The sequence below is a fragment of the Anoplopoma fimbria genome, chromosome 7 (genome assembly GCF_027596085.1).
Source record: "Anoplopoma fimbria isolate UVic2021 breed Golden Eagle Sablefish chromosome 7, Afim_UVic_2022, whole genome shotgun sequence".
NCBI lineage: Eukaryota > Metazoa > Chordata > Actinopteri > Perciformes > Anoplopomatidae > Anoplopoma > Anoplopoma fimbria.
The window spans coordinates 2,129,093-2,142,265 of NC_072455.1; the positions used below are offsets into that span (position 1 = coordinate 2,129,093).

General features: G+C 37.7%; 1 protein-coding gene across 2 annotated transcripts; it reads right to left on the bottom strand.

Moving 5' to 3' along the window:
* Positions 1–118: 118 nt before the first annotated feature.
* On the bottom strand, positions 119–8,972 carry LOC129093649 (butyrophilin subfamily 3 member A2-like). Of its 2 annotated transcripts, none has more exons than XM_054601729.1 (6): positions 8,803–8,972; positions 5,862–6,212; positions 3,779–3,992; positions 3,255–3,319; positions 2,168–2,278; positions 119–1,214 (listed from the first exon to the last, which is right to left on the bottom strand). In XM_054601729.1, exons 1-6 carry the CDS (start codon positions 8,849–8,851, stop codon positions 643–645), a joined length of 1,362 nt encoding a protein of 453 aa, XP_054457704.1. In that variant the 5' UTR covers positions 8,852–8,972; the 3' UTR covers positions 119–642. The 2 variants fall into 2 exon arrangements, with proteins under 2 accessions (XP_054457704.1, XP_054457703.1); XM_054601728.1 differs by having other exon boundaries at positions 2,168–2,281.
* Between the last annotated feature and the right edge of the window lie 4,201 nt (positions 8,973–13,173).

The following is a 13,173-nucleotide window of genomic DNA, read 5'->3' on the forward strand; positions in this document are numbered from 1 at the left end:
TCAACTTGTTACTGAAATGAAACAAATAAGTAATTTATTTCATAAGAGAGGTCATTTCATAATGACAGATTTCCCAAACAAACACAAATTCAAATTAGATATTTATTTAAATATTCTATACATACATTTAAAAACTCATATATACATAAAAAATACATAAAAATAAAAAAAGTAGATTATGTGCTTTAGCTTAAGAAATGTACAAGAAGTGAGCTCTACCGCTGGTGAAACAATGAGAAATAAATAAAAATGTGGATCAATACTGAAAGCAATCGCACCCTGATCCAACCGTTCAAAAGATATCTTGTGTAAAGATATTTTGTTATTTTTCTTGCTTTTGTTTTTCCTACTAATTTGTAAGTTTTAGGAAAAGATTGCGGTTTGGGTTAAAAACAAACTGCATGCGAGCTACAAATCTGACAAAGTACTTTTTGTCAGTCTGTTTTAAAAGTGGTGAATGCGATAGTCTTGATTGGCCGGTAGAGTCTTGATTGGCCGGTAGAGTCTTGATTGGCCGGTAGAGTCTTGATTGGCCGGTAGCACCTAGCATGGTAGCCCCTTCCGTCAGCGTATGAATGTAAAATAGGACACCCAATTTTGGTTTTATTCCTAACGTTAAAAATGTTGTGCGATTAAGATCTCTTATTCTTCTGTCACATCTGTCAGGAGTGGGAAGCGACTATTAGACTTTGTTGATGATGGAAACGCTGAGGAATGTCGATGCTGAAGCTTGGAGATCGATTCAGGCCAATCGCGAGGGTCACTCACGGAACGGCCGATGGTTGAAAAGGAACCGGGCGATGATGCTAAGTGAAAACGACCCGGGCTGCTGTGTCTACGATAGGCTTTGGTGATGGGGTTGACGGGTGCCGGGTGACTGATCTGTCGGAAGAAGCCCGGCTTTGGCCTCCTGTTCTGGGGGAAGTTGGCAGATGTTGGAGGGCTGCTGTTGGGTGTGGCTGCAGGAGTTTGGAGAAACACTGGCTGGTCATTCTGGCAAACAACAGCAGTCAGCTGGGCTTCATTGTCGTTCCGTAGCTGGCGGATGGTATCGTCTTTCTCACGAAGCTGTGACTTGAGGTCAGCCACCTCCTTTGTGAGCTTCTCAATGGTGGCGTTTCTCGTGTTTTCAGCCTTTGCATCGGGCAGAAGCGACTCAATTTCAGAGGTTGGACTTTGATTTGACGGCGATGATGGCGAATTTGGTTCCCCAGCTGTGTGAAAGAAATGCACCGTTAGTGGGTCTTGACAATATGGCCGAAATCTTCTATCACGATATATGTCTTCTTATATCACGATAACGATATATATCACAATATAGCATGTTTTCATAGTCTATAAGACAAAAACACACATATATATAGAGTAATCAGTTTGGTTGGGTATGCCCATAAGCAGAATCCTCATCAAGTCAGATTTTCTGAGAAATTGAAGTTAGTATGTGCTTGTTATTATCAATTTGGACAATGTGTGTACGATATCTCAATATATGTTAACATGATATCCATTAATCTTTTATTGTTAAGTTACTTGAGATCTTGGAATACGACAACAACACAAATCAATTGTATCACTCCATAAATCAGAAAATAGTGTCAACAACCATTAAAAATATATATTTTCTCCATGTTTTAGTACTAAGATGTTGTTTAAATCAGGCTATGAATGATATCTGAACAAACCCCTCTGTGAAAAATTGCAGAATATAGAGAGGAATGAATCTGGATCAGAGTCTGAGAAAAAACTCATTTAGAGAAAACGACCTTTAAAGATATGTTTTGTAAAATGACATACATTTTGAAGATACTACAGGTGAATATGGTAAAAAAAAAAAACTAAAACATATCATTATGAAACTTCACCAGATGATTACTTACACTAAGAAGATTTTTTATGCATTACAAGTTTTCTGAAATTTTAAGTTTGAATATGCAAATGAGGCATTATCTAATGTTAACTTTTGGTGAATTTAGGAGAAATCTACTGACGCAAATAGACAAAGTAGTAAAATAAAACATCTAAATGTGTATTTTGGATGTTTTCTTTCCACTAGTCTGAAAGAAGACATGTTATGGAAAGAAATGGAGTACATGAAAAACAGGCATGGTGAGCAGTTTTTTTTTCTTAAGTTGCCAAATACAGTTTTGTCTTAGTTTTAGTGACTTACCAGATTTTTGACACTTCTTCCACAAAAAGACAGCTAATCCACATACAGCTAGTAGAAGTAAAACAGTCCCAACAGCGATGATGGCCGTTAGAACGCAGTAACAACTTCCAACTTCTGAAATGAAAAGAAACATTTTGAGACACAGTTACAATGCCATAAATCACAAAAAAGGAAAACATGCAAGCTGAATTTCATTGATAATTTATTTTATTCATCCAACATTTCTCCAAGTGCCTACAAGTGTTACCAATGTTGGGAAAATAATCAAGGCTCAACATGCTATATATATATATATATATATATATATATATATATATATATATATATATATATATATAGCATATATATATATACAGTACCAGTCAAAGGTTTGGACACACCTTCTCATTCAATGGTTTTTCTTTATTTTTATTTTATCTTTTCTTACATTGTAGATTAATATTGAAGACATCCAAACTATGAAGGAACACATATGGAATTATGTGGTAAACAAACAAATGCTCAACAAACCAGAATATGTTTTATATTTTACATTCTTCAAAGTAGTTGAATGAGAAGGTGTGTCCAAACTTTTGACTGGTACTGTATATAAATATATATATATATATATTAAACTATTCACATTTTTACAACCTCTACTTCCAGCCTCTCCTCTCCTCTCTGCTCTGTGTTCAGCAGCCTGAAGTTCAGTCAAGGTTTCACTGAATTGTTGTCACGTGACTGTTGGTCTCAGATGAATCAGTCATGGCTTCATAGTTTTGCTGAGGAGCTCAGAATTTAATGTTTTTTACAGAATCTAGTTAAAGCAAAAGGTTTAATCTGGGTGAGATTTTAATGAGTAGATGTTTTTGATAGGAAAGACGAAACACGCAGGGGACGCACCAACGTTGTTGCCAAAGGTGACCGGACAGTCCCACAGCCAATGATGAAATATCACAATTTTAAGCTTGGTTTTGCTGGTCACGTAGTTGCACATGATGTGTTCAAGGACCGTCGGAAGGAGGAAGATCTGACAATCATGAGCGTTTTTAACAGCTTCGGGATGTGATAATCGGTGTAGTGTTGGTGATTGTTCAGAGAGCGTCACCTTGCCGGACAAACTCCGCCTCCCTGGTCTGGTTGATCTCCGGCTGGTGAACTCTGCAGATGACCCTGTGATGAAAACACATCAGTTTATAAATCAGAACTGTTATAAGATAAGATCAGAATGAATTGACCCACATTCAGTCCCACATTCATATGCAGCACGAGGACAGGAATAAGCCTAAATAAATAATTAACAATAAGAGAAACTATACAAGAGGAATTAAAGACGAAGTGAAGTAAAGTGTTGTGCAAGAGCAGCTTTCATTTGAAGGCCTCACAGTTCTTACTCTCCAGGAAGTGGAGCTTATACAACCAGGGTGTGCACAGGTGTGGAATGTGACAGATTGGAATGTGATAGTTTATTTTCTTCACCTCCCCTTCCAGATGAGTCCTTAATGCTCTTGCTTTGATTTCACATAAAGTGCACCGTGCATTGATCTTAATGTGTGGATACATCTCTTTTATCATTTTGGCTCTGCTCTATAAAATAACAACCACTTCATTGATAGAACATGACAGTTGAACCTTTTGGTGACGTCCCGGAGAGTCACTCTTCGCCTCACAGAGTAACATCCGCGGGTGTCTTGATCTCTTTTTGCTTCTTCGGCACTGATGTTGTTTCCCTGCTCGTCCAGAAAGTAGATCCGAGGCTCCGGCAGCCAGCCCACGGCGTCACACTGGAGCGTCATGCCTCCACCCTCCTCTGAGGTGACGGAGAGTTTTGGCTCAGAAACGGCACCTATAAAAAAAAACGTACTCAGTGTGTGACCTTTGAATGTTCCATCAAACGTTTATGAGATAGGAGTACGATAATTAAAGCCGATCATTTCAACCACCGGAAGATTAAAGTGTGAATGCAGGACTTCATGACTCATGTCAGGTGGTTGGAAACAGGCAGGTATTTACTTACCACACCACGCCTGAATTTTATTGTCTTTGTTTAAACAGAGTGCTTTGGGTGAAACTCTTGAATGTATTGTTAGCTTCAGAAACTCCTCAGATCAATATGATTTTTATTCACACAGTACGGAGGGCTTTTCCATTTAATCAAATCTAAAAATAGATAATAACTATAATCGGCACATAAGTAATGTGTAATTGTATAATCATATTCTTTTACTTAAGAAACAAGCCCTGTGTAAACACGATTTATGAACAAGTGTAATACAGATCTGCAACGAACTGTTATTTTGATTATAAACGTTTCATTTGAATGAACTCAATGATTGTTTAATCTGTTAAATGTCACATCACATCAGAGCACAAGGGGACATCTTCACATTCAGCTCATAGATAGTGTCACAATCCTCCAAATCCTTTGACTTTGGATATTTTAGGTCAGGATTCGACTCAATTTATCCAAATGTTCAGACCGTGGAGTCTCGTTTCATAAAAACCTACATCTACTTTCTCTAATTATTATTAAAAAAGAGGCTAAATGGTATCAAGCTAGAGATGTTACAGGAATGTGCCAATCTAAGGCCATATGGTGACATTTAAATTACATATTTAATATGTAATAACCAGTGGCTCAACAGAGATTACGTAATAAGAAGTCCTACACAGACCTGTAAATGAGTATAATACAAGATTTCTTGGAGGCAAGCCAAGGCAAATAAGCTGCACACAGTTTGCACACACATCGTCTCGGCTTCTTGTAGTTGCCGTCCTGGTATCAAAGACGAGGACAGACGCAGAGGGGGTCAATTCCTTTGTGACAAATAATCGCCTTAATATTTTAGTCACCTGCAATTTTGCTATTAGGGCTTTCAGGGGTTCTGAAGTGTCAATCAAGAATTTTCGCCCACTGACAATTAATTATTTCACCATTTGGTAACAAAATGTTTAACAATTAAAAGAAGATCTGCTAGTTGGCAGGCCGGTACGTTACAACAACGGCTTGAGTTTCTCAGAGTTTACGAGGTACACTTGAATGCACCTTGTTGTCTGTCCTCACATGCTTTACCGTACAAAGTCTGTATATAAGAAGTGGACGTATTGGTTTGTGGACGGCCGTTTTGAAGTCTCCAGTTCAGCAATTTGGCCGTCACCATCTTGGTTTTTTTTGCAACAAATTAACAGGAAGTGATCATATTTGCACTGAGGAGGAGTGACGTAGAGACGCCGTATAGGTTTCTGGTAGAGACCTGTCAATCAGTGTGTAGCCCCGCCCTAAAGCATCCCCTGCTTTATGGTCTGTTTGACTCTAAATGGAGCATCATTTACTAAATGAACATCATGCTGTATTGAAGAAGACTTGAAACTAGAGATTGAGACCATAAACTCATGTTTACAATGTTTACTGAGGGAATAAATCAAGAGAGAAGTAGAGTCATTTTCTCATAGACTTCTATACAACCAGAGGAGTCGCCCCCTGATGGACAGGAGAGAGAATGCAGCTTTAAGACATGAAGCTTTGGCTTCACTTTTAGGAACTGGAGGTTTCTCTAAATCAAAGGCTCAGACTTGAATGAATCTTCAGGATTGGGCTAAGACCAAACTTTCAGGCCTGGTGCAGCTATCTTAGGTGGACCGTCCTCCATGACAGGAACATGGAGGTTTTAGGAGACGAAACCGTTACTGCACATAAATAACTGACTGGACGTACCCACAGAGAGCTCCACCGTTGTGATCTCCCTGGGGGCTTTGCTCCACAGCGTCATGCACTGGTACTTTCCAGCATCAGTCAGCTGCACGTTAGAGATCCTTAGCGAGATGTTTCCGTTCTGCAGTTCCTTGGAGATGAGGCTGGTCCTGTACCAGAAGGCCTGGTCCTTCATCTCAGGGACCTCGCAGCCATCGCGGTACAAGAAAACCATGTTGGGCTCCAGGCCTTCCTTGGACCACTCGACTGTCGGAAAGTCCCCGCTGGGCGTGATGTTGAAGCTGCAGGGCAGAATGACAACGCCGCCTGCAATCGCCAGGACCGTCTCTGGAGGACCATGCACCAAGGAGTCTCCTACGAAAACATGAATCATAATAAGTCAGACTTTACACATTGGTCATGTTATTATCAAAGGTTTTTAAATTCTCTGAAATGCTGCGCTAGAAAGACAAAATGGCTCATTTAAAGCTACTGCGAGGAACTTTCATTTCGTGTTGGTTTTGGCGGTCCCTGTGGATTAAAGTGGTAGTGTCCCTTTAGAAAACCTCTTATTTGAATGCGGTATGTCCACGGTGGACTGGTCTCTGCTGGAGTCTGGTCTGAGGGAGTTTCTGGTGAACCTGCATGATTTCATCTGGTTTCACCAGAATCCGACCCGGTGGCTCCGATGACGAGCTTTAAGAATAACTTTATTGAAACAGACGATCTTCTCTCTGATGGTCTGTTCACTGATGGAGGTCTATAGAGGATCAGGACTAAACTGAGACTGGTTCAGAACCAGATAAAAGTCCCTCACTGTCACTTTAAGCACACACACACATACCTGAAATGTTACTTGCGTCATGCTTTAATTACATGCTGCACACCACGATTAGAAATAAGGAAATAAGTAATTGCTAGTTAAACATTTTGGGCGGCGAGTGAGACACTGAGTGGCCTCCTGGGAGCGTTAAAGCTTTGGGTTGTAACCTATTGCTGTTGTTATTGTACTTGTGAATGTAGTCGGCAACCGAGCACTTTCCCCGCTCTGAACCGGGCCGGCAGGAGTGTTAGAACGCCTTGAATGACTCTCCCATTGTGTGTGAACAAGTCAGCAGCTCTCTGAATGAGGTGAAAGTGTAAACAGGGACCTCAGCAGTGACTCAGACAAATCTTTGATCATAAATGGGAGGGGCCACTTAATGGCATTCAGACTCCTGAAATATAATGCAGGTATTTTTCCATGAAGGCAGTTGGTTGGGAATTAAGAGAAGAATCTCAACCAACTGGAAACAAAAAAAAACAGTTAAATAGTATAAATAGTCCCATGTTCACCTGATTAAACCTAGAATGTCAGTGAATACAAATGTACAGTCATGGAAGAAGTATTCAGATACTTAAAAGTACCAATGCAACAGTGCCAAGAATACTACTTAACAAGTAAAAGTCCTGGAAAAGTATTAGTAGCCAAATATACTTAATGTATCAGAAGTAAAAATACTCGATTGTTGCATTCAGATGCATCAATAGAGAGTTAATGTTGTAGCTCCTAGAGGTGGAGCTATTTTTAAGTACTTTACATTCAGGTATTTTAGTGCAGTGGTTCCTAACCTAGGGGTCATAAATACGAAGGGTCTCGAGCTGATTGGAGGGAAACAAAAGAGGAAGAAACAAAGTTACGATACACAAACGTTCTCATCTTTTGGTTAAATGTTGGATGATTTGACCTTCTTGAGTCTTTAACAGTTTAAATGGAAACTGAAACATCAGACACTCTCCAACTAAACTCTTCTTTCTTTTTCAGAGGTTAGGAACTACTGGTTTCATCTTTAAATCACATTTAGTTTACTTATAACTGTTTATTAAAATACTACTCTGGAACGTCTCTGCAGCTGTCAGATGAACGTAGCGGTACGGTGACGTGTTGCTGCAATTGAAGCTGGAAAAATTATAATTTTGGAGCTGATTAACTCTGATTAAAGTCAGAATTTTACAAGAAAGAAAATAGCAAAGAAATGCATATGGTGACTGGCTTGACTACAGTTTTTCACCCCAGTATTTTTCCTTATAAATTTATGATCTACTAATCTGCCATATTTCTGATTTATTTTTATTTTTTATCTTAAATAAATGAATTTTTTTTTTTCACAAAATATTACCCCTTCCTGCGGCTCCATAATTATTATTATTATTATTATGAATATTATTATGATTATTATTATTAAAATGATAATTTCTTTCTTTACCTATAATGGCCCTAATACACCGTCAGTGGGTGGAGCAGAAGTATAAAGTATAGCATGAGATGGAAATGATCAAGTTTAGTACAAGTACTTCAACATTGTACTGAAGTACAGTACTGAGTAAATGTAAATGTGAAAGCTACATTCCAACACTGCATATTTAAAATCAAAGTGTGACACAAACCCAGTTTACTGAGTTCAACTCTGACCTTCAGCCCCACTTTCCCCTGGGAATAAAGGAAGTGCTTTGAGGGAATGTTTTCAAATACTTTGATATTTTGCAATAACGCAGTCAGCTGACATGCTGGGGCCTATAGGGCTCAATATTCAGCCTCTCTGGAAGAATATTTAGATACTTTACTCCAGTTAAAGTACTAATGCAACACTGTAGTATAAAATGATCCATCAGTAAAAGTGTGTCAGTATAATCAGTCAAATTAAGTGAAACTATTCAAACTGTGACTGTGACTAATATCATATTTTAATAATAATAATAATAATAAAACGCATGCACAAATGTTGTTAAACTATTAACTAATGATCAGATATATTCTATTAATGGATTCACTCTTTGGTTTGTGAAAACAGTGATAAATGAGCAAAAAGGTATAAACAAAAGATGTTTGTTTAATAAATGCATGCTGATTTATTCCCCTCTTATTATTAATAAGCATTTATCTCCAGCATGTTGAAGACAAACAAACGATGAAGAGCTCTCATACCTGAGCAGTGAGACAGCAGAGGAGCGAGCAGGAGGAGGAGATGATACATCCCCACAGCACAGACAGGTTATTTTAATCTCACAGGAAAAAAATGTTTATTTATAATTTATAATATTTAAAAGCTTCTGAAAGATCAGTCCAGCTGGGTCAGCTGCTCAGACCCGAGCACAGCAGCATAGCAGAGAGGAAGTGAGTCCTTCACATATGAGCTCGATATCAGATACTTGTGCCACGTTCAGGATCACTGGGACAAATCAACTGTTTCATGGTTTACCACCTTAGTGCACCAGCATAATGTTGTGGAAATTTGAGAACTGGTGCTAAATTTAAACATGTTATATTACAAAGATGAAACACAAATTGTATTTAAAAATGTATTTAAAATGACAAGAAATATTGTCATTTTAAATACATTTGTGGGTTAGATGGTAAGAAATGTAATAAAATTGCAATAAGGGCCAAAAACAAGCAATAGTTTCTTAATAACTCATTTCTAACTTCATGTCAGGAAAAGTGAATCAAAGTCTCTTCAAACTTGTTTTTTTTTTTGGTGTGGAATTGATTTGGAGTTGTAGTTTCCAAACTTTTAGAAACGCATTGAACGTCACATAAAGGCAGTTCTAGAAAGATGTTGCAATCTCAATTCATGAACTTTTCCTCTGCTGTTGTAGAAAGGAAGTCATGTGACTACTAACCCAAACAACTGAAAACAGCAGCTACACACAGCACATTGAGTCATCTATCTATTTATTTATATATCATATAATGAATCACTTTATGCCACTTCTGAAATATAAAACATGTCAATCATCATTAAGGTCATATTTATTTTATAAACCTTTCTCAAACGCATATTTCACACCTTGGGCCCAGTATTTTATTCCTAATAAATAAATAAACATGCAATGTGTTTTTTTTATACATTTGTGATTAACTATTCTTCTTCTAATAAAAAAATTGCTCCACTCATTTCAACCACAAGAGGGCAGAGCAGGCTTTCAGACATTCAACTAAACACCAACACTGTTTACTGTTAATCCCAATCCATCAACTTTAACTCCCAAATGTTTTTCTTGTAAACATGTTTTTGTAAAAACTGTCCTGCAAAGTGTTCACTCACCCCGTTAAAGGATAATCATATTCTATATTATTATTATTAGTGTTTTTATTTGAACTTTTCCACATTCTGGTAGATTAGAGGCCACTATTGACAAAATCAGAAACTTTTGTTAAATTAATATTAATTAGAATCAATTCATTGTTGGATTTTGGATTATTGATTGGAATAGACATATAGAAAATGATTCCATGTATTCTTTATAGAGGATAGTGCACACAGAACGCTGTCATCACGAAATGTGTTGGGGGACGGTTGATGTCACGTAATTCTATTCAAAAGAAATGCATGTGGAGGAACGTGAACACGATTTACGTGAACAAATAAAACAATGCAATGTGAAGGCTGAACATCAGCAGTGATGATAAGTTCTTATCTTCCTGCAGCACAGCTGATCAGCTGTCATTGTCACTGACTAAATATGTGCACATAAAGTGCCTCTTCGCTGTGCAAAGTTTATCGTTCCACCATCCCCAGTCTGGAAAAAAAAAGAAAAGGTAGATTATATTCACATTTTAGTCTTAAAGTGTTGAAGGTCACCTGTTTAGGAGTAAGTGGACGATCATGATAAGTGATCATTAGTGTCATCAACACCCCTGAATTACCATAGAAGGCCCCAATTTGTTATAGTTTTAGTATTTCATTCATGATTTTTCTTGCCATACTTAATACACGTATTATTATAATAAGATTCCATTCTGTTTTTGGGAAACTTGCATTCAAGAAAATGTCACCCAATAGTAAAAAGAAGAATTTCACATCTTGGAAATCAGCAGAAACACAGTAGTGTTAGGGGTCCTGAACATTTACCTGATTTGAATATTACTGTCAGGTTGACATAATTGCAGTTCTGTGACTAAGCAGTAGAGTGGTGGATACATGCTCAGTGGAGCTGCAGAGTTAGGTAATCACTATGAGCAACCTCTTTCATAGACAGGTAGTCATGTGATCCTTATTCATATAAAAACATTGATCCTACCAGCTTAAACCTCCAAATTTATTCACAGTATCTCATCGTAATTATTAAATCAGACAAGTGTTTTAATCTTGTGATTCTGCATATAACCGACTGTGACAATTTCTCTTAAATCTCTCTTATGTGCTGTTTAAGAACTAATCTGTTTAGTGTGAATGGTTCTTAATGAGGCCCGTTTTGAATTATTCAGTTTAACAGACTTATTTTCATATTCAAAAGGCACTTTTATATAATCTACTCTTCCTTACCGTTCACATTTGACTCGACGCAGCCCTCTCGTCCACGGTAATTGTCTGGTTGATTAGGAAGACATCTAGTGTATATGAACCCATCCTAAGGAGAACAAAGGTGAGGATCAGTGATGACATGTGACACATTCTCCTCTCCATCAGGTTGAGTCGCTGAATCACAATGAGACATTCACTGCTTACCCCTGATCTTTTGGCTCCAATCCAAAAACGTACCGGATTATACCCAATGCATGAATACAAGCTCGTACACATCACTTGATGCATCTCTTCCTCATTGTGTATTGACACCAGTTCACTATCCAAGCAGTGGCAGCGGTCCTGGAATCATCAGAAATGTGAAAGCGTGTTAGTCTTCACCAGAACTTTATCAGAACATACAAGAGATGACAAGGATAGATTTATGTGTGTTTTTTTATCACCTGTGCCTCCTGGAAATGGAGGAGGAGCTGTGGGAACACCAGCGCTTTAATGACCGAGTTTCTTGGGTTTTAGTTCAATAATGCTTTGCTGATAGTATTGTACTTACTGTGACTTAGTGCTGCACAGTGTTGGTGATGCCCACCAACATTGTGCACTCAAGGAAATATGAAACAAATTGGTGTTGGTTTAATTGAGTTTGTGTCGGTGGGTTACAACCAACCAACCAGAGACTACAACCAACCTTCCCCTAACAACAACCATAAAAACTACAACTACCTTAACAACTACCCTTGTAACTACCACCAGCACTACAAAAAACACAACGGCTCCACCTACTACACAATCCCCAATAACTACACCAACCATCACTACACCACTGACTACAACCAAGCTTCCCCAAACAACTATCCCACTGTTAACAACCACCACTACACAAAGCACAACTCCCTTAACAACTACCCTTGTAACTACCACCAGCACTACAAAGACCAACCCAGCAACAACTACACAAATAACTACAACAACTACACACAAACTACAACCATAGCCCACTCAACAACTACCCCACTACCCCCAACTATCTACAATATCACGTCATCATTTATCTGTTGATAACGTTTTCTATTTTAGATATTAAGCTGCAAAGTCCAAACAAAATGTAGAGGAACTTTTTGAATATATCACGATTTTATGGTGTTTCCATTTTTCAACCATGTGTAAACCTAGTGTCACTATTGTTGGTGTATAAAATGATAATAAGGATGCTTTATCATCATGTGAGACACATTTATGTATTTGTTGTTATCTAACTTTATGATCTTAGACATCTAAAACTCAAATTACCTCAGGGAGCAGCTTGCTTTTGTTTACACCCTGAATATGCAGAAGATCAAATGATTTACGTATCTAAAATATAAAACTGGAGTGAATTCTTAACGTTTCAGAAATCATCTTGTGTGGCAAAAAAAAGTGATTTATGTTTGTTTTAAGAAAATCAGTCTTTAATTCTGGTCCTGATTCACCAGCATTCAAAGACTAGAAATGTAAAATAATTGTGTTGACAGCTGCCATAAGGAAAGATTTATCTAGAGTTGTATAAATGTACAAACAGGTTCCTGCTAAAGGATGGAAAATGTAATTGGTTTTAAACTGCTTACCTGCCGCTGTGAACTTGTTGGTATTGTTGTTTGTCTATTAACCAACTCCCAGATAATGAATCTTCACAATTAAGAATTAATTAGAACAAAACAAATCCTTGAAAAAAGACAAAAAGGAGCCAGTGAAGTTGAAAAGACATCCGTTTTACTTCCAGTTGAAAGAGCCAGAGCAGCATGTCATTAGGAATAATACACAGGTCACGGTTTCAAGATGGTTACAATAAATAAAACATCAGTCGGTTGTAAACTTGTTCATCATGAAGCCACATGATGTTAAACTCTTTGTTGGTTTTGTTTGAAGGGCGTGAAACTAACTTTTTGGGTCCAACCAGCCAAACAAATAGGAAACTAACTGGGGTCTGAATTACTCTTTATTAATATCGATGGTTAAAGATACTTCAACCACAGCCACACTTGAGATATCAAACTTTATTTAAGTTTTATTGGTTT

Coding starts and splice junctions, on each gene's coding strand:
- LOC129093649 (XM_054601728.1), bottom strand. CDS start 8,851: ATGTATCATCTCCTCCTCCTGCTCGCTCCTCTGCTGTCTCACTGCTCA. Junction 6,213..8,802: donor TCTGCTGTCTCACTGCTCAG/GTATGAGAGCTC, acceptor ATGTTTTCGTAG/GAGACTCCTTGGTGCATGGT. Junction 3,320..3,778: donor CTCCGGGACGTCACCAAAAG/GTTCAACTGTCA, acceptor TTTTCATCACAG/GGTCATCTGCAGAGTTCACC.